General features: G+C 47.8%; 3 protein-coding genes across 6 annotated transcripts; 1 reads left to right on the top strand and 2 right to left on the bottom strand.

The window, feature by feature from the left end:
- The first annotated feature begins 103 nt into the window (after positions 1–103).
- LOC136199229 (ubiquitin carboxyl-terminal hydrolase 19-like) lies at positions 104–4182 on the top strand. The gene is made up of 22 exons (XM_065989401.1): positions 104–246; positions 292–422; positions 481–531; positions 582–682; positions 744–809; positions 867–1342; positions 1434–1573; positions 1636–1719; positions 1771–1836; positions 1888–1998; positions 2049–2159; positions 2207–2302; positions 2354–2451; positions 2506–2566; positions 2628–2731; positions 2791–2940; positions 3001–3113; positions 3164–3273; positions 3335–3465; positions 3533–3685; positions 3743–3879; positions 3929–4182. Exons 1-22 carry the CDS (start codon positions 120–122, stop codon positions 4036–4038), a joined length of 2727 nt encoding a protein of 908 aa, XP_065845473.1. The 5' UTR covers positions 104–119; the 3' UTR covers positions 4039–4182.
- A 343-nt stretch (positions 4183–4525) lies between these two features.
- On the bottom strand, positions 4526–9517 carry LOC136199208 (uncharacterized). Of its 2 annotated transcripts, none has more exons than XM_065989364.1 (6): positions 9419–9517; positions 6407–9084; positions 5538–6260; positions 5077–5415; positions 4816–5009; positions 4526–4764 (listed from the first exon to the last, which is right to left on the bottom strand). In XM_065989364.1, the coding sequence occupies exons 1-6, from the start codon at positions 9457–9459 to the stop codon at positions 4657–4659; spliced, it is 4083 nt and encodes a 1360-aa protein (XP_065845436.1). In that variant the 5' UTR covers positions 9460–9517; the 3' UTR covers positions 4526–4656. The 2 variants fall into 2 exon arrangements, with proteins under 2 accessions (XP_065845436.1, XP_065845437.1); XM_065989365.1 differs by having other exon boundaries at positions 6407–9241; positions 9419–9436.
- Positions 9497–22409, bottom strand: LOC136199206 (3'-5' exoribonuclease HELZ2-like). 3 transcript variants are annotated; one of them, XR_010673000.1, is made up of 30 exons: positions 22213–22409; positions 22116–22161; positions 21748–21948; positions 21652–21688; positions 21461–21603; positions 21326–21400; positions 21213–21275; positions 21092–21145; positions 20973–21038; positions 20852–20917; positions 20530–20788; positions 20313–20479; positions 20219–20261; positions 19829–20164; positions 19713–19770; positions 19483–19654; positions 19290–19424; positions 17527–19011; positions 15976–16386; positions 15842–15923; positions 12010–15790; positions 11835–11962; positions 11657–11782; positions 11465–11593; positions 10683–11410; positions 10378–10635; positions 10159–10327; positions 9939–10106; positions 9682–9874; positions 9497–9624 (listed from the first exon to the last, which is right to left on the bottom strand). XR_010673000.1 is itself a non-coding variant. In XM_065989362.1 (29 exons), the coding sequence occupies exons 3-29, from the start codon at positions 21940–21942 to the stop codon at positions 9765–9767; spliced, it is 9444 nt and encodes a 3147-aa protein (XP_065845434.1). In that variant the 5' UTR covers positions 21943–21948; positions 22116–22161; positions 22213–22409; the 3' UTR covers positions 9615–9764. The 3 variants fall into 3 exon arrangements, 2 of the variants coding, with proteins under 2 accessions (XP_065845434.1, XP_065845435.1); XM_065989362.1 differs by having other exon boundaries at positions 9615–9874; XM_065989363.1 differs by having other exon boundaries at positions 9615–9874; positions 20313–20473.
- Positions 22410–23081: the final 672 nt, after the last annotated feature.

The raw sequence follows: 23081 nt of genomic DNA, 5'->3' as shown, positions 1-23081 counted from the left end.
AATTGAATCCATTCTAAAAGGAGATGCAACTTACTGCTGTATGCACAGTCTGCATTTACATCATAACATGCCCGTATAGAAATCACGTGTATTTTATATTCGAAGTTCTACTTTGCTCCATGGCTATTCCTATGACGTGGACGCAGACAGCAACCCTAGTTAAAGTGACTTTAGCAACGGGCGGAATAGGGATCGACGACGTGGAAGTCGAATGGAGCGAGAGCGACTGCACAGTCGATATTCGCGGTTAGTAAAGCAGTCGAATAGGCCACCAAAGCAGCCTCTCTTTAGATGGACGACATTGGCATGTCTCGTGGTTTGCACCAATCGTTCAAGAGCGAAGTTACGTGAAGAAAACGAGTAGCCACGTGAAATTGTATCTAGTGAAAGCCGACGAGAACGTCACCTGGCCTTTTCTCGAGGTTCGTTGCTCGAGATGAGTTAGAAGGAGCTGGTTTTTTAAGGTGGGGCCCCTTTTAGGGTCCAGTCGTTCAGGAGCTTCCTCACGTTTTCACGAGATGGGACGATCAGGTAAGCAGCTATTTATGGTCTGTTTCAAAGCGTTTTTGATTGCTTCGCAGGCCGATTTCGTTCGACTTACTTTGGCTATCTATTTCGTGGATCCCAGTTCGCTAGAAGTAGACTTTTCGCCAGACTCCGTTTTCATGACATTTCAAACGCAGTACGCCTTCCAAAACTCAACGAAATCTCCACTGCGCAATCACGCAATTTCCTCTACGTAGAGATCCATTTTATAATAACGAAGTTTACCCCGATGCAGACTACGTCAGCTGGGAAGTCGAACTCGAGTAAAACAAAACAAAACATCGTTTTTTTTTTATGACCAGGTGCGTTCTCTTATATAGTCATCGTCTGGATTTCCTCAAGTCTTGGTATCACGTTGCCGACAAGTCAATCGAACTCGTCTTAGTCAAGGAAACGGCGAACGTTCCGTGGCCGAAGCCGGACGCGCTTCTATCGAGCGCCGAACAAGATATCATCGACAAGCATTTCGACGTCATGACGGATGCTGCGAAAGAAACGAGTCTACTGGAGGAAGAGAGTCGTCGACTTCGCCAACGGATTCAAAAGCGCCAGGAAGAGTTTGACAACGCAGTCGTCGACATGGTGAAGAGCATTAGCGAATTAGATCAGATTAAAATCGAGGAGACGCCGTATGCTCCTCCGACGCCGACGCCGACGCCGACGCCGACGCCGTTGGTGGATTCCAAGAAAATGAGATTGGTTCCGCGAGGAATTCGCAATCCGGGCAATACGTGTTTTCTGAGCAGCGTCGTTCAGTGTTTGGCCCATTGCGTCGAGTTGACTTCTTATATGCTAGGTAAAGCACACACAAATGCACGTATAAATAATGACTAATGAGACATGCAATGCGGTATAATATTTATTTTGTTTATTTATTTTTGCCGTAGATGGATATTATGTTCGAGATGTGAACGAAGAAAATCCGTTGGGTTACAAAGGACAATTGGCTCGCGCCTTCGCTCGGAGCTTGGAGAAGATGTGGAGCACCGACTTTCATAGGGACTCCGTTTCCCCTAAAATTCTACTGGTAACGTCAGAAGAAGAAGAAAAAACCCGAGACTATCTAAAATGATAGAGTTGATTGCATAGACCGCTTTCCAGTCGAAAATGGATGGATATGCGCAGCACGACGCCCAAGAATACATGTCGTTTCTTATCGATGGTTTGCACGAGGTAATAATAGTTCAAACGTTAGAATTTATGTAGTGGACTTGTATATATAAGGATCTTAATCGCGTCAAAAGCAAGCCGCTCACTTCTCCCATCGAAGCGAAAGGAAGACCAGATCATGTTTGAGACAGAAACATGGAAAAAAAAGATTTATGTGACGAATTTGTATAGGAGGTGGCAGAGGAGGCGTGGCAGGTTCACAAACTTCGCAACGATTCGATTATCGCCGATTTATTTGGCGGGCAATTTAAATCAACGGTAACGTGCAAAAAATGTCAAAACGTAAGCACGCCTAGTTGTTATATTAATAAATAAATATAATCTTCGCAAAGGTGTCTACAACGTTTGACCCATTCTTTCACATTTCGGTTCCTTTACCGAAAGAAGAGACTCCCCTACAGGCGGTCTACATGAGCAAAGATCCCACAAAAGAACTCTTATTGGTAAATTAAAACTCAAAGAAGAAAAGGCTGAAATTCTAGAACTTTAGTTGGTTTTAAAACTTCCCGGTGAGCCCGAATATAACGATTTGTACGCCGCCGTTTTGGCGAGGCAACACGATTTAAACATTAAATCTGAACAGAGCGTAAGAGAGAGCGAATGAGGAGGCATATCAATCGTATGATTCTTTCCACAGCTCATTGCTTACGTGGTTTTGAATGGTCTAATTAATCGCGTTATATTTCAATCGGACACGTCCATGAAGTACGTCGATTTCACCGATCGTTTTGTAGTGTAAGTTTATTTTTTCGCGGGTGGTGGAGGGTTTTCGAAATTTGAATAATTTAGTTCTGAAGTCGACGTTCGTTCTCGAAACGGGGAGGAGACGATTCTGGTAGCCGTTTATCAAGTAATAAGTAGAAATTCCAAAAAAGGGTTAATATAAATTTTGTATTTTAATTAATTTGTAGCGGCTCGCCTATCTTCCAATGCCGACAAAATGTGCGAAGTGTTGGAAAAAGAACGTCGATCTCAAACGATGCGCCAAGTGTTACCAAGTGGCTTACTGCAGCCAGTTAGTTATAGTTATTAGTCGCTTTACATATTATAAACTCGCGCGCGACGTTTTCTAAGGTCCTGTCAAAAATTGCATTGGACTCACGGTAAACATCGTTCCAAGTGCGGAATCTTGTATCAGTACATAGGACTTCCCTTCATACTGTCGCTTCATCCGCGCGAAGCGACGTTCTCTCGCATTAGCGAACTGGCTCAGGCGCATGCAAAGTAATTTAGAGAGAGGGCATGCAAAGAAAATCTCGAAAGAAATCTTTATTCTCTATATAGACGCACGGTCGACGTGCGATCGAAAGCGAGCGTCGACGTGGACGTCAAATTGTATAGAGTCAATATAGACGGCTTGCCTTTTCAAAAGGAAAAAGAGGAAATTAAAGATTTAGGCGAGAGAACCCCTCCGATCTTTTTTCTATAGCCAAAGACGATTACTTAGGCTCTGAACCTGTTTTGTCCAGCGGAGAATCGTTCTATTTCGTCGCTTTAGAATGGCAAAACGATAGAGACGACACAGATAGCGTGATAGTGACGGAAAAGAAAGACATGGTACTGTAGAAGACGTATTCGAGTTTTGATGCGAGCGTACAATCTAAACACTTACACGCAGACGTACGGAGTTGATGAGACGCAATTGCCGCAGCACCGAGAGGCGGTCGTAACGGGAAAATATTCCCTAACGCTTAAGCACTGTTTTGATTTGTTTACCAAACAAGAAGAGTTGGACGCGAACGATACGTGGTACGTCAGAATTAATGAATTAATTAAGCTTTGCATATAAATCGGTACTTTTTCTCTCTATATATAGTTATTGTTCCAAGTGCAAGGAACACTGCGAAGCGTCGAAACGACTTTCGATTTGGCGTCTTCCTCGCATACTTGTCGTCCAACTGAAACGCTTTTCGTATACGGGAGATATTCTGCGAGATAAAATTTACACTAAAGTGACGTTTCCAATAAAGTAGGTCGCGAAATTTGGCATAGTATAGTATATAGCAAAGGGTCGTTTTTTTTGTAGCGATTTAGATTTAGAACCTTATATTGCCCGTAGGGAAGAGGGCAGAAATTGTACTTACGAGCTATTTGGCGTTGCTTATCACGTGGGAGCGACGTTTGGGGGCCATTATACGGCCGCTGCTCGTCTTGGCGATGGCGGTTAGGCTTATACCTTCTTATAATTTAATTTAATCAATTTTTTTCTTAGATTGGCATTGGTTTGATGACGATTACGTGAGAAAGTGTTTTAGTGAGCGAGAGCTGCTGCGAAGTCAAGCGTACGTTCTTTTCTACAGACGACGAGAACGAGCCGATTAGGACGTACGCCACGGACAGCGTTTTATGACTATTATAGTTTCTTTCGATTTGCTTTGAAAAATGTGCGCACTGCAATTTATTTAAAAATGCTTTCCCTCTCTTCACGTGACTTTTTTGTGAAATAGCCCCTTCTGATTGGTTCCTTCTCGACCGCTCTATATGTGATAAAGCTTATTAATTAATTAAAAGAGACTACTGTACCTATAGAGCTTGTAATAAATATTTTTATATGTAAGAAAGACTTTCTTAACTAGAAATAATTATTGAAAATTAAAACACTCCATAAAATCGAATTTCCGTGAAAAAGGCCTCGCTCTTAAAAAACAACGAAATGGGCGTGTCAAAGAAGAACTTACGGTGATGTAATGCTTTTGTCTGACGCCCGTATATCCGTGTAGGGTAAACGGTTTTTCTTGAAAAACCAAGGAAAAACCGATTACCCTACCCGGATATACGGGCCACAGAATCGTTGTCAATTTCACTTCAGTGCGTTTTTTGACTTTGTTTATTAGACCATACTTGCGCCTAAGAGATACATAAACAGCGTGCAACACAGACAACCGCGAACATTCAAATTCAACACCTAAACGGGACAGTGACAAGTCAGCTTCAGCAAGGTTAACTGGGGCAGAAAAAATCCCCTATTCTCTTCAGGGCATCGAGTACATTGGTTGCAGCTTCCTTTGATTTGATCGCCGTATCGGAGTCAATCAGCTCATTCATATCCTATTAACGAAAAAGTCACTATAGACAGTCATCTGGCATCAGAGAAACGACCTCTTCCACTTCGTCCACTTCGTCCACGGTTGAATCTGTATCTTCATCAGGAACGTTCGGGTAGAGATTTCTCAACGCGTTGAATGCTTCCTTGAGATACTCCTTGAGCGACAAGCCCATTACTTCTTCCGGAAAAAGGATTTTTTGCCTGTTTTTAAACCAGTCTTTGAGCGTTTCGTTCCACTTCCTTTCAACTGAATCGAAATAAATGAAAAAAAGCAACAATCGAGTGATTTCTATTATTCCCCATGCACTGAGTACCTTTTTCAACTTCATTAAACACGGATTTGGTGATATCGAAATCTTCTGAAGTTTTCCTGAAAGCCTCCTTGTCTTCTTGCGTAAGAAGAGGAGACGACGAATCGACGCCCGTCAAACTTTTTGCGGTTTCGACGAGATCCGCTAGACTTTTCTCTTCTTCTTGAGCCTGTTTGAAAGCAGTCTTTGTTTTACCAAGCTCCACCGAAATATTTCGGGAAGCGATTGTATAGTTGGCATAGCTCGTTGTCCAGCTCTTGGAGACGATTTTTAAGGCAAGAGGTATCTTTTCAAGAGTATCATTGAGTTTCTTGAAAAACGCGCATTTATCAGGGTCAGCATCTATGGAGTAAGAATTACGAATGAATGAATGAATGAATGAATGAATGAATAAATTAAAGAAAGGAGAGCAGATGCATGCCGTATAATAATAATAATAATTAATAATAATTAGCTTTGCTTACCAGGTGCTCTAAGCTCCTCTGCAGACAGAGGTTTAGGTTGCAAACGAGAGCGAGTTTGCTGCGGAGTGATGCTGAAAGGAAGAGCCAAATTCTCGATTTTCTTTTTCAGCTGGGCTAATCCTTTGTTGACGTCATTCACAAAAGCGAGGTGAGAGTCAGTTTCGCGTCGAAAACGGCTCGTCGATGTGGATGCGGAGCTCGATAATCGACGAAGTTCTGGAACGCTTCGTCGACGTCGTCCCTCAATGCCACGAAGAAACTCTTTGGCCATATCCGAAGCCATGCCTTTTACGCTATTCCGCTGCAGGGGAATATTGAAACGCCTCTCTCGATTGCCAAACCGAGCGACGACGGTGCATAAAAGACTACTCGCATCAAGAAGTTCGATGTTGACGTCGAAATCTACTCTTTTAATGTCGACGATTCCTTGCGGACCATACTGGGCAAGCAAACTCGTCACTTCACTTCCAACGACGTGTGCCTGCTTGGTTGCGTCTAAAGCTTCATAGGCTTTGCGCAATATGAAGCTCCTAAGTTGTAAGATCTTTTCCGCGAAAAAAACTGAATTGTAAGCGATAGAGTGCATCGACTTGCAAATCAAGTTGCGAGCAACGCATGGGACGTCAGCAATTTTCAAACAGCAGCTGTCCCACGACGGACAACCGATTGCTTTTCTCCAAAAACGAACACACAATTGGTTCCACGACGGACATCCCACGCAAGCTAAACAGAAAACGAATTAGTACATTAAGTGACGTCTGTTAATTGCGAGGAGCAAGAAATGCTCATAAATCATAACTCTTCATATACAACCGTGCACGCATATGTACCGGAAATTAGAGATGATCTCCACTTTAGGAAACACTTACTTGTCGGACATAATCTGATCTTACAATCCGTATCCCGTTTCTTCTTCACGTCTAACACGTTACGCCTTGCTTCATTAAAATCCAACCTAGCCCGGTCTAAACGTTTTTTCGTCACGGCGGAGACTGCCTCTGCGGCTGCCTCTGAAACATCCATCATAAAAGTTTGAACGCCGTACTCCAACTTCGCTATCAGCTCAATCGGAAAGCTCCCGCGCACTCGAAACGACGCGCCCCGAAAGGATCCATATGGCGCGTAAAACTTCAGCAGAACGTTGTGATAAAGAAACAGATCAGTTCGCATCCAGAAGACAAATTCCCTGTCCGTTATTTGGAGAACGATTTTATCCCAGAAGAGGTGGTGAAAAAAATTCACGTAACCGCTGATCGCTACGTTGACTTTGGAAAGTAAAGGTAAAGTGGTGACGTCGGCGACGAGAAGTGGACCGACCGGCGATTCGATCGCCGAACCGTACATTTTTATTCTCGCTCCGATGAAGAGCGGATCCATGCGAACGATGATTCGAATGCCACGTGGAAGGTTTATCTCGACGAGAGCCTTTTGCTGCGTCGAGCCAAGAATGTAGATCGCGCCTTTCAAAACAACGCTTTTAGGCACGACCATTCCCGACCGATGTCGTCGTTCGACGGAATGCACTTGAAGGCCGTCAAGAAAAGTGCTCGTGCGTAGAAACGACGGCAATGTCAGATCGATGTCGAGCGCTTTCAGTATCGAGTCGATCGTCACTTTATTCATCAATCCTTGGAAATGATTACGCTCAGGATCAGCGGGATCGATACCAGCTCGGACGATTGCGACGATTTCGTGTCCACTCTCACGTTTTCCCACGCTCATTTTGCCGTACAATTCGATAGAGCGAAGTCCGACTCCACTGTCGAGATTCATCATTACGACGACGTTGCTCAATGCGAGAAAGTCGACGCCGAACGCCTGCTTCCACGTGCCCTCCATCGTCATGATGAGTTCGAGACCCCGATTACCGACTTGAATCGATCCGACGAAAGTTAGCCGCGGACGAGCGAGCGATAGAGTGGCGCGTATACTCACGTAAGACGCCACCCTGCCTAGAGTGAATTTGAGCAACACTCTGCTGAGAACGAGTTTGGGGCCCACGACGTTGATGTCGACGCCAGGAGCGGAAAAAGGTATAAGCAGGCGACTAGGAGACGTAATCGTCGCTGCAATTCGTACATTCGCGCCGAACGCGTCTTTAGCATACTTGCAGAAGGAATCCTTCTCGCAGTCGCTTGGAAGCGCGAAAGAAGCGACAATGGACAAACCGCTTCGGAGAGAAATTTGACTAAGAATCTGGCCTTCGAGACGAACGTCGTCGTCGTCGTCGTCGTCCACGTCACGTGACGATATCGCGAAAGCGACTTTCGTCGATTGATCGAGAAGACTTGGCGGCGGCGGTTTGACACGGACATCCGTCAACTTTTCTACGATATCGACGATTTTCGCTTTGGCGATCTCGAAGCCGACGACGAGTGCCGCTTTATTCGTCGCCGTCCCTTTGTCGACGACGGCGCTGACGCCGCCGAACGTCACTTCCGACCAGCCGTCGATTACCGGTCGACCGGCAATGTAACATCGAAAGCCTTTTGCACCCGTTTCCAAAGGGATTTTAAACGATGGACTCTCTATAGCGAAATTCGACATCGACGCCTTTTCGAGTGCCGACTCGAGTGCCGACGGTATGTAGTCGGCGTCGAATTTATTGACGATGCTTTGAACGCTTATAGAGTCGGTTCCTCGTCCGGTTAAATAGAAGCCTTTAGCAGTCGGATCGATTGAAACGGGAAGTCGAGTCGAATCGAATTCCCAAACGCCGTTCATTTTGATAGTTGCCACGCGAGGCGTGGACAGTGTCACGTTAATGAAAAGAAACGGGTTGACAAGACGCACGATTCCCGGCACGACGTCGACTGGCTCATCGGGTCGCAATATGACTCCAATGCAGTTGGGCCGCTTCGTCGAGAAAGAATAGCGCAATACTCGCATATTGTGTAGAGTCGTAATTGGATTCGATATTCCCGGCGGCACGGCGAGCTCGCTCAACGAGAAGTCCGAAACGAAATGACGAATAAACGAGTCGACGGGCAATAATAGATCAGATTCGTCGCGGCTCGCCCTAATAATATAGTACGTCGAGTCGACGCGATATATTTTCAAATTGAGACGAACGTCGCTGTTCACTTGCCAAACACCGGCTAACGAAACATAGCTCACGCTGACCTTATCAGCGAGATCGAGTCGAACGAAAACGATCGCCGAGACGTCGGATAGCGTCATGAAATTCGATTGAAGCGTCCACGAGACGACGTTCTTCGTGCCAATGCGGAGAACGTCGACGTTCGTGTAGAGCGCAAAGTTATCGACGACGAAATTGAACAGACTATTATCGGTCGTCGTCTCGTCCAAGTCTGACGTCGAGAGACCCTCGTCGACGCAGTTGAGAATGTCGAGCACGGTCGCATCGCCGTCGTTCGTCATCTTGCCGTGGACGCTCATTTCTTTGACGTCGATCGATGCGCCTTTCGACGTGACGCACGCCTCGAACTCTCGAGAAGCGGTCGAGTCGTCGACGACGACTCGGAGTAGAAGAACGAGAAGGGGAACGAGCGTCGTCGACGTGCGTAGCATTCTCGTTTTGCTTGCGCTTTGAGATGAGAAGCGGTTGGATTGAGTGTTCTTATATAAACTAGTCTCTCGATCCCACGAGGAGACAATAATGGAAGGTAAAAAACCACTAAGCGACTATAGAAACGGAAACACCAAGCTGACGCTCCAGCTGACGCTCCAGCTGATGTCTATGACTAAAGATTCAAACTAAGCTACACATGCATGATATACAATTACGTGCATGGGGAAACGCCTGCACCATAGGGGACCCCAGGAAGATAAATCAGCTTGTGCGTCTATAAACTCTCGTTTGCAATCGAAAGAAGCGTGCAGGGAGAGTAGGAATTGGTCCTATGCGCGAAATTGCTCACCTAGCTGCCCGCGCTAGCAAGACGGTTGCATGGGAGCCCATTTGCAATGGATACCCAAAGAACTCTTCACATCTTTGACCTCAAGTCGAGAAAGTGCAGCTGCATTGAGCAGAAAAACAGCAACAGTTTTAAGCACGCGCGCTAAAGACGTCGTAGTTTTCGCGCAAGAAAATCCGTCCAAAGTTTTAAAAGAGTGAACAATATATCTTAGCAGAAAAAAAACAGAAATACGCTTGCTATATTCTGGTAACTTCATTAATTACCTAGGTCAAGAGGAAGACTTCGGTGTCTTCTTATGAAAATATTATTACAAACTCTCTAGGGCATAAAATACCGCGCACACTCATCAGCTGAACATTTCTTTTGCTTCGCGACTGTCAAGAACACAGCGCTGCTCTCGATAGTTCCTGATGAGCTCTCTCCACATAGCGTTGACGGAAAGCAAATGTTGGTTTCCTGTCAGACAAAAATAACCTTTCAACGAGGAAGATAAAGTAATTAGTAAAAGAAGGATTCGCACCGATGACGATTAGCCCAAATTTTGCTCTGGTTATGGCAACGTTAATCTGGTTGCTGTCCTGAACGAATCCAAGATTTTCGCGCAGCCACGATCTGGCGGGAAACGAAAGTATGCGCGACTTGGGCATAGAGCGCACGGTTGACAGGATAACAAAATCCGCTTCCCCTCCTGCATACAAAAACCACGTGGCACTGTGCAATAGTATATTCCACGTGCTTACCTTGAGTTTCCGCCACCGATCCTATTTTAAGTTCCTTAAAACAATTGAGTTTCTTTATCTCTTCCAATTGTTTAACTATTGCTTCCCGCTGAGCTGTGTACGGCGTGATAACGCGCACGCTATGCTGACGAAGGCGTTTCTTTCTCTGCATTGATTTAATAACTTGTACCTAGAATAGAAACGTAGGAAAGAACCGCGAGGAGTCACGTGGGTGTTTACTATCATTTCCACTTCTTTGGCATTCGACTTGGATTCGTCGCCTCCCTTGCCCTTCTCAGCCACCGGTGTCACTTTCTCCTCGCCCTCGACGTGAATAAAACACTTGGGCTGCTGATGCTGAAGCGGCATTCGCAACCGTCGCCAGCACTCGGGCCACACGTGAAGTTGCCCAGGGTCGTGTCGTCGTTCCACTTCCGGGGCCGTCTCGAGCATGTTCTCGTAAAAATGCAGCGACGGAAAGGCGCATATGTCTTTGTGCTAAAACACATATCTCATATATCAATTGATTCAATTATAAAACTGACCATCCGGTATTGCGTGGTAAGCATTACCGCTCTGCTCGACTGCTTCGCTCTGGGACCCAAGCCACTTCGTTCGTTTTCAAAGAGCCTTTCGAACATCGATATACTCAACACTTCGGTGACGTCGTTGTTCTGAACGACGGGCCGAAGTTGCTTATGATCGCCTATGAGGACTATTCGTTTCGTCGTTCCGTTGATCGCTACCAAAGTCTCCGGCTCGGTGCACTGGCCGGCTTCGTCGACGATGCAGTGAGACTTTTCGATATCTTGAAATTTTTTGCTCGCTGCGTTAATGCACGTGCAAAGAATGATGTCCGCTCTCTTGACTTCGGGACGTTCGGCCGAACGGACGACAGTGAAGTAGTCGTCGACTTCACGCTTGGACGGTACGTCGTCTTCGTCATTCGACTCAAACCTTTCTTGGAAGTCGTTCTCTTTCTCAAGAATTTTACGGGCTTTCTCTTTTTTCTCCTCGTCCGCTTGCGTCACATCTCGGACCATTCGATGCAGGGAGATGTCGTATAGGTCGTCGCTTTCTTTCGAATGAGCGTCACGATCGGGCATTCCAGCTGGTTTGTATCGATTGAATATCCACGGGCCACTGTAAGCGGCTTGAGCAATGCTCTCGCTGTAGACGCGAAGTATAGTGATGTCGTCGTCGTCGTCGTCGTCTTCGTCGTCATTCTCTTGCTTCCCGCGACTCCGGTTCGCAATCAGACCCTTGAGCTTTCCTACAAAGGCCAACGACGTAGAACTAATTATAGTCAGAGAGGTATAAAACCGACTTGCAATTAAATCGACCGCTTCGTTAGAGGGTGCGCATACGAAAAGCTTTGAACGCTTGACTCGCCTTTTTCTTATCTCCTTTGCGTAAAGCCACGCTATGTGAACTCCGGTAACGGTTTTACCGGTTCCTTGAACACATAAAAAGCAAACAAATTTCATATTCAAATAAAGTTATGCAAATTTCGACAAACCTGGAGGACCTTGAATCAGAGTTACTTTCTGTTCTAAAGCGAGTTTAACAGCATTATATTGACTCGCATTTAATACGGCTTCTTTTCCGAACACGTCAGCAAGAGACATATCTCGACGACTTCCCACTAATACGTAATACGGTATAGGTACGTGTTTGCAAACTCAACGTAGATATACCGTCGTCGCTTCGTTTAGCTGTAGCATCTTTTTTCAACTTGTTTAAATCTCCAAACGCCATTTCTCTGAGTAAGACATTGCTGTCGTCTTCGTCTTCCAAAAGGCCTTCCAAATTTCGCTTCGTTCTCCTGTACGCAAATCATTTGGACAATGAACAAAGATGCACTCTACATACCTGAACGGAAGACTGCAATGAATCGTCTGCGCCATACAGAGCGTTCTTCCTTTGAGTAGAAGCTGCTCCAGCTGGCGCTTCTGAACGTCAGTCACCGTCGAGCCAAAACAGGGTTGAAATTTAATTTTCACCAAATCTTTGTCTTCCTGGAAATCGCTGCCTTCGATTTCCTCCTTTTTTAGCAGTTCTTGACTGTAGCGTTCCATGGAACCGATAACAGTGCAATGAAGAACAAAGTGATACTTATTTCGATTCGATTCCAATTTCCAGACGTCGGACGGACTGTCCGGCTTCGGCCGCCTTTCCTGGCTCATAGGCAAATCAAAATATCGCAGGCAGATGTAGTCGCCTCGATAAAAGGCAATCTTATTTTCTTCAGCAAATTTCAAATTCAGTATGGTTTCACCCGTGGGTAAGTCGTCGCCCGTTTCTCGCCAACGGACGACCATTTCCCGTATTAAAGTCGGCGAAGCGGTCGGCGACGACTTGACGCTCGCCGTTGCCCCTTCAATATCAACGAGAGGCGTCCAATACTCATAATAGGTTCGTAAATCGGGAAACTTTTGCCGACGAACTAGAGAGCTCCTAGTCAACGGCGGACCAAAGCAACGACCCGGCCGTTCGTTGTGATCCAAGCATATGCTTAAACCGTCGGAAAAGTTGACGAGTTGAATAAACGGTCGAATGATGCCACGTTGCATCCGACTCGAAATGTGCACCGAAACTAAATCGAAAACGGCGATCGTTTTCCTAATAATAGCGACCTTTTTTTGCTTCGAAACGACGAAGTCGCTTGGTCTCTCTCTCGATGCCGTCGCACCTAGACCGCTACGGGGATCGGCTTCGATTCTCGCGATAAGTCGATTGATTTTTCTATCCGAATCGCCGCGAATGCACGAGTCGGTGAAATCGCGCCACAGGCGCGTCTCGATCACGCCAAATTCGCACTCGGGAACGGGTGGATTCACTCGCACCGGACGACGTTCCCGAGCCGGAAGAGTCAGTAGATCGACGTTCCACTTAATCAATACCGAACGCAAATCGTCGGCCGGCGTCGCCGACGACGCCGTCAACGACATCAGTTTTATTGAGCAATTTTGCGGCGGCATCGTGGGGCAATCCGGCACAAAGAGACCGATACTATTACCCGTTATTTCTTCGACGACCGCTATCGTTGCCACGGGATACGTCTGCACTTCGTGAGCGAATTCCAATAGAGACAATTCGCGTTGAAATAGCTTCGCCTCTCGACGACTAAAGTTGGAATCGATGCATATTTTCGCGATATGGTGGGGCTCGTAGTTGACCAATTGGAGCTCGTCTTCGTCGACTGAACTCTCTATGACGTACTTCTTCAATAACCTTTGCATGACGAGATCGACGTAACGACGAATAGGCGACGTGAAGTGCGTGTACGGACGTCGGAATTCGTGGTGATTCGTCGGAAAACCTTCGTCCGTTTCGTCGCACGTGTACACGGAACGCTGTCGAGTGCGGAAGTAGTGCGACTGACAGACGGCGAGCTGGGGAACGAAATCGTTGCAGCAGGCCAAGCGAAGACGATCGTTTAAAGATGTTGCTGATCGAATTCGATACCAGAGTCCTTTGGAAATGCGCAGGGTCGCTTGACGCTCGAGCGCGGTTTCGAGGGACACTCCCTGAGATTCGGCTTCTTGACCGTAGGCGACGAGTCGTTGAGACGCGTTCACGAGCGGACCGCACGTCGACAGCCACGAACCGACTTTTTCTGGACGCGGAGATCTTTGACTGTAGAGAATCGTCAGGCGACGACGTTCCTCCAAGAGACGACGCGCCACTTCGCTGTTCATTAGAATCATGAACTCTTCGACTAGTTCGTGAGCTTCGGCTTCGAAGCAGCGATCCGATTCGCGAAAGAAACGTCGGGAGGCGAGACGACGTTCGCGCAATAGACTGGCTATTCGATTCAGAAGAACGACGTCATTAAAGATTCTTCGCTTTGACTCCGGACGACAATCGATCCTCGGATTCTCCCCACAGATTATGGCTTGAGCTTGACTGTAGGAGAGCTTGCAGCACGATTGAATCTCGACTTCTTCGAACGTTGTCTCAAAGTTGTCAAGAGGTTTAAAATTTTCGTCGAAGCCGAAATATCCGGCGATGACTCGTCGGCGTCGAAAGGGCAGAAGACTGCAGCGATCAGAGCTAAGTTCTTTAGGTAGCATCGACTGCTGTACGCCGCCTTGGCTGTCATAGACGCTCGTTCCGCGCTCCTCCGCCTGCTTGTTCTCATCGCTCCGAAACGCGACGTGATGCGCGACGTCCGCTATGTAGACGCCCACCTTAAAAGCGCAATCATCGCAATCGCGTTCGACGCTCAAAGCGTCGTCTAAATCGCGCGAGTGCTCGGGATCGATCGTGAACGCGTTGGTTATGACGTCATCATCGTCATCTTGCTCGTAAGTCGTTACAAACGGTGCCGCCGCCACGGTGTCCTCGGAATCGTCGGGATCGCCGTCGACTTCGTACTGTATTTCAAGGAGACGACGACCGGTCGCTAACGACGTCGCCGCTTCGACGCACTCCACCGCTATTCCGAGCGGATACGGAAATTCGGGACGCCAACTCAGATACTGTACGAAGAATAGCTTGCCTTCGACGTCCCACAACGGCACGCTCTTCTCGTCGACGATCCGTCGTCGCCGTATGGAGAACATTCGCACGCCGTCGTCGCGTCGCGTCATCGTGCTCGGTCCGTTGGCGAAAATCGGATGCGATCCGTCGATGGGAACCATGAGGTCTTTGTCCTCTTTCGACAGTTGGCAGACGAAACGTTTCGGACGTCGCTTTTGGAATATTCCGACGACCGATCCTCGTTTCGTTTTGACGTCATCATCCGGGTCATCATCCTCGTCATCGGTATCAATTTTCACAAGAACTTCTTCGCCGTCAAACGCCCGATTGCGTCGATGACGACCTTCGATGATTACTTCCTCGCTATCGACGCCGTAACCGTAGGCATTGGACCCGGAAACGCGCAGGACGCACTTCAGATACGACTCGGGCTTCTCTTCGACGAGCGACTTCATTTCGGCTAGGTGCAAGTGAGGAGGATAGGCCGGACGGCATTCGTGACGTAATCGTTCCCCGACGTCCTCTTGACTACGACTCTCGTAAATTTTACGAGGGGGCCGCCGCTTCACTTTGGCGACAGTCCAACGTACGGTAGAACCGCGCAAAACTTGTTTCATTACTCGTTTTCCCGCCGCCGTTGCCGTCGGCTTCGGTCGAAAACTCTTGACGACTTCTTCGCGATAGATTCGCTCCATTTCGTCGTCCGTTCCGTCGTCGGACGAATCTTCGTAAACCGACGATTCCGACGTGACGTCATCGTCGGCGGCCGTCGCGACGTCGTTCGATTCCAAAGCTGGGACATCGTCGTCGGAGTCGTCAACTTTAACTTCCTGTCGTCCCCAGCGAGGAACGAACGACGGCGCCTCGACGTTCAAAGCCGTTCTCTCCATGACGAGTTTGCAGACAAATTTCGACGACAATTTGTTGCCTCTGAGACTCGACTCGCCGACGGTGTTGCACGCTTCGATGTACTGTTGCCACTTGCGACCGATTTTGCATCTGGTTAAGCAGTCCGGATCGCCGAAGACAATGACGAGCGACTTGGCTCGCGTTAGAACCGTATTGAGAACTTTCGCGTCGGAAAGAAAGTTGGGCTTCCTTTCGTAGTCTTGCCTATATCCCTTTGACGTCATGACGGTGCTGACGAGGACGACGCGAAACTCTTGACCTGCGTTGAGAAAAACTATGAAAAAATTACGTCATAAAAGTTGTCAGTCACCTTGTATTCCCCCGTACGTGGCAACATTCACCTTTCGGTAGTAATCTCCTCTTTGACGAAGAAGCTGTCGAATGTATTGAACCTGTTAATAAAGCATAAGTAGTGTCGGTCCCAGGCCCTCGTAAATATCTAACCTGTGTAAATTCCGACGAAACGACGCAGACGTCCCTAGGGGAACGTTTGCCCCACTCGTGCGGCCAACCGTAAAAAACGTCGCCGATCTTGTCGGCTATCAACGCCGCCTCGCTCTGATTATAATACGAGCCGTCGGTCCCGCCCTGCTGAGCCAGTCCGCCGCATATGTAGAACGAGAAGGGATGAAACGTTCGATGTACGGCTTGAATGGGCGCTCTCGCTTGGTCGGGCGAGAACGTTTCGGCACCGTAGAATATGCGCGCGATCAGAGCGAAGAGATCGCGTTGGCTTCGGTAGTTTGTTACCAGGTTGATTTTGAGCGAGTCTGGAGCCGACTTGTAAAGACGACGAAAGAGCGATCGTTGAAGCTTGCCGCCTCGGGCGAGGGAAGACGACACTGGCGGAGCACTCTAGAGAAACAACAGCCGTCACACCATAGGCAGTAACTAGTTATCAACATCGTTTTTCTGCTTCGGGCTCGTTTGAATTATCATGTGAGATACAATCAAGGAAAAAGTTCGAACTGGGGCCCCCTTTCGGATGTTATACGTCAGAGATGCGTCGTTTGACCGTTAAAACGTCAAAAAACGCGCGTTTGAAACGTAAAACAAGCGAAGAAAGACAAAAAACATCGACACTTGACACAAACCCCACGGAAGACGGTGCTATGGAGGTTTATCCCGGTGACAGAGGTGCCCAGGAGCTCGGAGAGAGATGCGAGAACTAGGAAGGCGTGCAATGTTGCGCCCTTGTCAAGTGAGGAATGAGGCGACCACCGGGTCATAGTGCCTCAAGCCTTGGGGAGTGTTGCCAATCTCCCTTCTATCCTAGCCACGAGCTCTGCTCTGCTCTGCTCTGCTCCATCTGATAAGTACTTGTAAACGCTGGGTATTTATACTCATACGCGACTGGGACCGAGCGACTGCAACTACTCACAACCAAAAAGTGCTTCGTTTGAACCGAAACCTCTGCCAATCGGCTGCAAATGCATTTCTGCACCCGAAAACGGACGAATTTTTGTCGCAAATCAATTCAAAACGCGAAAAAACGACGAAGAATGTGTTCTACGTACGCAAGACACGCCCTGTCACGCTACATTGAGCAACGCATGACGTCAATCGTCACGCGTTGCTACGAAATGCCCTAATAAGCAAAAAATCGGCCACGAAGTGCGTTGTGAGTTCATTCTAAAGGCATTCATTCGCCATTTGGACGCGAAAAGCGAAGGAATACACAGTAACGAAAAATTGCTTGGTCAGCAAAAAGAAGGCGTTATGTCGGTTCTGTCAGTCATCGCGTTGCTACGAAATGCCCTAATACGAGCAGTAGAAGCGATAAATCGGCCGCGAAGTGCATCGTGAGTTCATTCTAAAGACACTCATTCGCTATTTGGACGCGAAAAGCGAAGGAATACGCAGTAACGGCAAAACGCTTGGTCAGCAAAATCCAAGGCGCTATGTCGGCTCTATATCGGGCATAGGGTCAAACGCGCGCAGTACACTCTAACGCTCCCCCGCGGCTGCCTGAAACTATAGCATATCCGAACTTACTTGGACGGTGTCTCCAGCGAGCACGAGCGCCGTGCGACTGTCGGCCAGCGCGAGCGGCGCAATCGATTCCGGCTCGGTCGCCTGCGCCGCTTCGTCGATCACGATGTGACTGAATTGCCCTTCGCGAAGTCGCGCCGACGTCATGAGCGTCGTGACGACGACGAGCGGCTGCTTGCCTAATCGGCTGTTGGGCGGCGCGCGAAACAGGCTCTCGGCGTCGTCCAAGAAATAAAAGTAGCGATCGAGACGACCGTCGGCTATGAACCCCTTACGATTCGCAAAACTGACTCGCATTAATTTGACGTTGAAGAAACCCTTTCGCCAGTAGTCGTCGAAGAGTTTTACGTACATGTCGGCGGCGTAGTTGCTCTGCGTGCAGATGAGAACTCGCGCTTCCCGACGAAGTTCGGTGAGGAGACGAACGGCTTCGGTGAGCAGAAACGTTTTTCCCGTCCCGAACGGTCCGTTGATAATGAGATGCGGAAATTTGCCATTGCCGGCGGCGAGGATTCGTCCGACCGCTTCGCGTTGTTTCGGATCGAATCGCACGTCCGGATTAATGTAACGATTGACTTGGTTGAGAACGCGGTCGATCGAGGACAAGTCGCGGGAGGCGACGGCTCCGTGAAAATCCGGCTGCACGTGAGATCGCAGCGTCGACACGGGCAATCGATCCAACGACGCGTGCAAATTCAGCCAATGCGCTCGATCGAACGCGAATTGAAAATCAATTTTGACGTCACGACAATCGTTGAGTTCTCTTTTCATGTCCACGTTCTCGGTGACGTTGAGTCGGACGACGGTCTCTTTGATCTCGGTAACGGTAACGAGAAAAATTCTCTTCGAATCCGTTTTTCTGACGTAAGCGGTCGTCGCCAATCGCGACGGCACCGGACAACCGAGATCAATGCTCTTGATGCCGCTAAACGGATTCTCGTCGTCGTCGAGAAGATCGATCGATCGTCGACTGAACTCCTCCAATCGACGCTTGATTTCGATTTCCTCGAGATAAATCAACGCGTGAAAACGCTCGAAGTATCTGTCGTCTCTCGGCACGGGCGCGTCTTTCTCCAGTATACGCAATCGAGATAGTGTATTAGATAGTTCGGCGTCGACGGGTATCGGATATCGTCTTGCCGCCTCTTCCGACCGTCGGCTTATCGGCGCGTAATCGGGATCAATGGTCCAATGTTGATCTGGCAGCTGGAGAGTCGATCTCAATTGCTTTATCGCTTTTAGATTTTTTCCGTCGGCGACGTCGACGTAGAGCGATTGAAGAACGTACGGTTGTCCGTCGCATTCGACGACGACGTCTTGGACGTAGGAACGCGTCAGAGACGAGTCGGAGGCGAATTGGAGAGTGAATCGAATGCTATTGGCGTTACAGTCGACGTAATTTTGTTTCATTGTGCGACCGCGATAGAGAAGGGAGAAATGAGATTGCGTTGACGAAGGAAGTAGAACAATTCGACGTATGAGATGTTTCTGAGAACAAAAGGGTATTAATTAATAGTAAGGCACTCCGTTTATAATTAGAACGTCTAGTTTTATTAATTAAAGGTCCCGGACGTTTAGAAAATAATTTTCTTATTAATTAATTAATTAATTAATTAAGTGAAATTTCAAATGAACTCAACTAGTTTTGGTTTCTTTAATTAATTAATCAAGTTACAGTAGGTAAAGTGAGTGCTGACGGACTTTAATTACTGTAACTTAATTAATTAATTAATTAAGTGAGTGCTGACGGACTTTGTTCCGTTTACCTTTTCCTTTCTGCATGTAATTTCGCAGTTGAATAGAAAAGAAAAAGGCGGCTCCTTCGACGCGTCAATAAAAGTCCACCTTTCGCACGGATCCCACATGACGTCCAGTGCATCGCGACCTTGAGTCGAAGACAACTACACAAAGGCAGATCTTAAAAAGGAGCGCCCCATATGGGAAGACACACCCACTCACCACAAAGTAGTTTTCCCTAAGAAACGCCTCTCGAAGTGTCTGACTAAGCAACTCGGGAACCAAATGGGCTTTCTGACGTCTCTCCTCGATCGCCGACCATCGCGCGTACTCGTCGTCGCCGTGAGCGTAAACGCAACGACGACCGTAAGCGCACGATTGAAACCTCTCAAAGCTATAGAATATTGATAAGAACAAGACGCAAACGAGAGACATATCAATCTACGGCGTACGTCTTGCACAGCTTCAGTCTGTAGCCACGCGGAGGAATGCGTCGGATGCCGCCGCGGTCTAACGCAGTTTTTTATGCACTTAATTATTAACCTACGTATATAAGAGTTTTACTTACCTGGATACCGGTCTAGGTTCCACGCTTCCAACTCCTGTTCCGAATGCGGAAACGTGCACACCTTTCCGCTCCTATAAACGCATCGTTCCGGTTTGCAGATGGAGAAATGCCCCTTGACGTCCAACGGACGAGGACGTATCTCCGCCCAGGCCGAAGCGTCGTTCGTCGTCGCTTCGGCGACTACGCCTCCTTCCTTAGGCCAAACTAGAGCGAGTGCGCAAACTTGGTGATGGGGACACGTATCGCGGGTCTTGTAGAATCGGCTCTTGCGAAAGCAAAGACGACAGACGACGGCACCGCGACGAATGACCTCCGGATTCGAAAATCCCGGCAAAGCTGGGGTTTTAAAAGAACGTTTTAAAAAGTTCGAGGATCATTTCAAAATCCTACATATTTCCTCCTCCTCTCCTTCGGGAAGACGAGAAACAACGGCCTATAAAAAAAAGGCTAGGTAAACAAACAAATTAAGTTTCTTTGTGTTGACTTTGAGGAGGCGTTTTGCTGCTTTGCGAACGTCCTCGGATCTCGGCGGAGAGCTGCGTGGTCCGCTCCAAGGACGCGAAGAAAACGTCGTCGCGACGGCTTTTCGTTCCGCGACTGCTGGAGGACCGACAGAACGAACTGCCGCTGGTTCAGTTTTCTCTACTGGTGCTATATATAATAAGAATAAGCTAGAGCGTTACTCTATATAGAAGCTTTACCTCGAGACGATTTCTGCGACGTTGTGGGGTGCACTTGAGGCGGCGATCTAGCTTTTGCTTCGACTGGTGTCGATTGTTTTTCCGGTGAAGCGCTTCTCTCTTCGCGCTTTCTCACGCTCTCCAACGTTCGTCTCTTGCGACTTTTCTTTCTCTCTTTCTGAGCCCTTTCGCTGAGAGTCGATTTCGGCTCCTTTTGACCGCTTTCAATGGGAGAGGTCGTAGCGGCACGAGAAGGCAACGATCGGACGTCACTTCCCTCCTTTGAAATTAAAAAAATAATGCGTTAGAAAAACAAAGACAGTTTCTTGAGGAAAAAAATTACCTCGTCCTTCGCTTCGTTTCGAGGAGGAAAACCTACCTCGTTCGTCTTTGAAGTAGCAGTGGCAGTCTAGATGGTGCGGCGCGCGGTAGAAAACACCAAAAAAGAAAAGAAGCAATTTCACCTCGGGGGGAGATGCTTCTTTGGCGACGTTTCTCTGTTGAAGTTGTCTGCCAATCTCTTCCATTTCCTAAAAACAATACGTTATATTTACAAATCCGTTGTCTTGGCGACTGCACGGACCTGCTTGCGACGGAACTCGTCCTTCTTCAATTCTTTAGCGGACTTTTTCTTCGGCTGGACGAAACCAAATATTAATAGATTGCAGATAAATAAATAAATAAATAAATATGACGTCACCGACCACAACTTGAGGAAATTCAACTACTTTTTCCTTTTTGTGACTCTGTTCTCGTACAACCTCAGTCTAATGCAACATTCGTCAGAAAATTCATATTCAAGCCAATACTTCCTAACCATTTGACCGTACGAACGATCCTCCATTTCGATATTCAACCACAGCTCCTCCATTTTCATCTCATACTTTCGTCTCTGAAAGAGAAATATCTGATAAACGAAAGAACGTGAAGAACTACTACAAAAAAGGCGAACCGCGTCCGAGGGACAACAATGAAGGAGCAAATTGCAGTCATTCAAAGCCTCCTTATGCCGTCGAAGTCTCTCAAACGCTTCGCATCGGTAACAGAGACAGAAGTACTGGACGTCACTGATGAAGTGCAGAGGCCCAATGAGAGCTAAAAATATACTTCCGTCTGCGTATGGATCTAAATAATATGTCTCACCAGCTGTAGTTACGTCAACGACCTGAGTCCAATTTGCCTAGAAAAACGGCGTTATAATTAAATTATTTATATTGCCACTTTCTTTTTATACAGTACCAGGAAGAAATGATTCGCTGCCAGCTCGGCGTACGTTTCCAATTGCATGCGACGCGCTTGAGGAACGAACGCGGCGAGACGATTGAAAACGCCCACGCACTCGTGAAGAATTTCTATGGCTTCGTAGGGCGACTGAGCGCTGCGTTGGCGAGCGAACTGCAGCAAATGGCAGGCTCGATGAAAATCGTTCTCCATGGGAGTCTGAAGTACACGAGAACGTTTTACTGTCACGCGACCGCGTGACGTAGTGCGTAGGGGGAGAAGAGGCGAAGCCATGAGAAGGAGCAGGAAAACGCGGAACGATATACCGCTCTCGTCGTCGTGCGTAGACGCACTCGAAGAATCGCGTTCGTACGAAAGAACGTTACCTGATACGGGACAGCCGAGAAAACGAGCCGTGGACTGCGTAGAATCCTGCGAAAGGAATTCTCGTCGCGCGATGCTTCTCGCTACACACTCGCTTACTTGTAAAGCAAAACTTGAGGGTAGTTAGTTACGGGGGGATGAGTCAGGAGACGAACGCGCGCGACGACGACTGGTTTGTTCGCGCTTTCGTCCGTCGCTTGACGACCGTTCGTTCTATTGGAACTCTAGAGCACTTGGAAGGGTGCCACGCTGTTCTGAGATGCCCGGAAAATAAGGTTAGCTACATCTATGACGTGTATGGCCACGAGCGTGCGCGTACGTTGGGGGAGGGCTCACAATTTTTTAACGAATAATATTTGTGACTCACAATCACAAATATTATTCGTATGCACCAAAAAATATTATTCGTATGCACCAAATTAATTCTTTGCTTTTTAAATCCATACTAAGCATATTCGTCTCGGTGCAGAAGAGGAAAAGTAGTTCGACTGATAGGCCTATCCGGGAACGTAAAACCGGGAACGTAAAACCGGGAACGTAAAACCGAAGATGTTCTACAGTCTAAGGTACAACGTGGACGAGGAAAGGCCCGAGAACCACCCCAAAACACTCCACGATCATTGCCTCGCGATTCTCTGCAAAACTCGACCCGTCGCCTTCTCCTCGAAGCTAACGTTTCCTCTCCAACTGATTCCGGACGTGCTCGAGCGTCTCCTCGTCGACCGAGACGAAGGAGGACTGCCCCTCACGATCGTAAACCAATTGGTCGAACACCTATCGGATAAGGGGATCCTCAGCGTCCACGTGCTCGAGCTTTTGCTGCGAGGCAGTCTCGACACCCTGCACTTGAGTTCGACTCAGCTGACGTTCGACGATTTCCTTCGTCTTCCACCGCTCGCCTATCTCGTCGATTTCGACTGCACGAATGTCGATCACGTGACGGACGCTCTATGGGAGAAATTGACGCC

The sequence above is a fragment of the Oscarella lobularis genome, chromosome 20, assembly GCF_947507565.1.
Source record: "Oscarella lobularis chromosome 20, ooOscLobu1.1, whole genome shotgun sequence".
In the NCBI taxonomy this organism is placed as follows: domain Eukaryota; kingdom Metazoa; phylum Porifera; class Homoscleromorpha; order Homosclerophorida; family Oscarellidae; genus Oscarella; species Oscarella lobularis.
Note: the sequence above shows the minus strand (reverse complement) of the source record. Positions and strands in the feature narration are given on the sequence as shown.

Excerpts from the sequence above, each read along its gene's own strand:
- LOC136199229 (XM_065989401.1), top strand. The coding sequence starts at position 120 with ATGGCTATTCCTATGACGTGGACGCAGACAGCAACCCTAGTTAAAGTG. Across the intron at positions 683-743 it reads TTCATGACATTTCAAACGCA|AGATCCATTTTATAATAACG; the intron begins GTACGCCTTCCA and ends TCCTCTACGTAG. Across the intron at positions 2,567-2,627 it reads TTCTGGTAGCCGTTTATCAA|CGGCTCGCCTATCTTCCAAT; the intron begins GTAATAAGTAGA and ends ATTAATTTGTAG.
- LOC136199208 (XM_065989364.1), bottom strand. The coding sequence starts at position 9,459 with ATGGGCTCCCATGCAACCGTCTTGCTAGCGCGGGCAGCTAG. Across the intron at positions 5,416-5,537 it reads AGAGGAGCTTAGAGCACCTG|ATGCTGACCCTGATAAATGC; the intron begins GTAAGCAAAGCT and ends CTTACTCCATAG. Across the intron at positions 4,765-4,815 it reads AAGTGGACGAAGTGGAAGAG|GATATGAATGAGCTGATTGA; the intron begins GTCGTTTCTCTG and ends TTTCGTTAATAG.
- LOC136199206 (XM_065989362.1), bottom strand. The coding sequence starts at position 21,942 with ATGGAGAACGATTTTCATCGAGCCTGCCATTTGCTGCAGTTCGCTCGC. Across the intron at positions 21,604-21,651 it reads CGTTGACGTAACTACAGCTG|CTCTCATTGGGCCTCTGCAC; the intron begins GTGAGACATATT and ends GTATATTTTTAG. Across the intron at positions 19,012-19,289 it reads TTACATGCAGAAAGGAAAAG|AAACATCTCATACGTCGAAT; the intron begins GTAAACGGAACA and ends TTTTGTTCTCAG.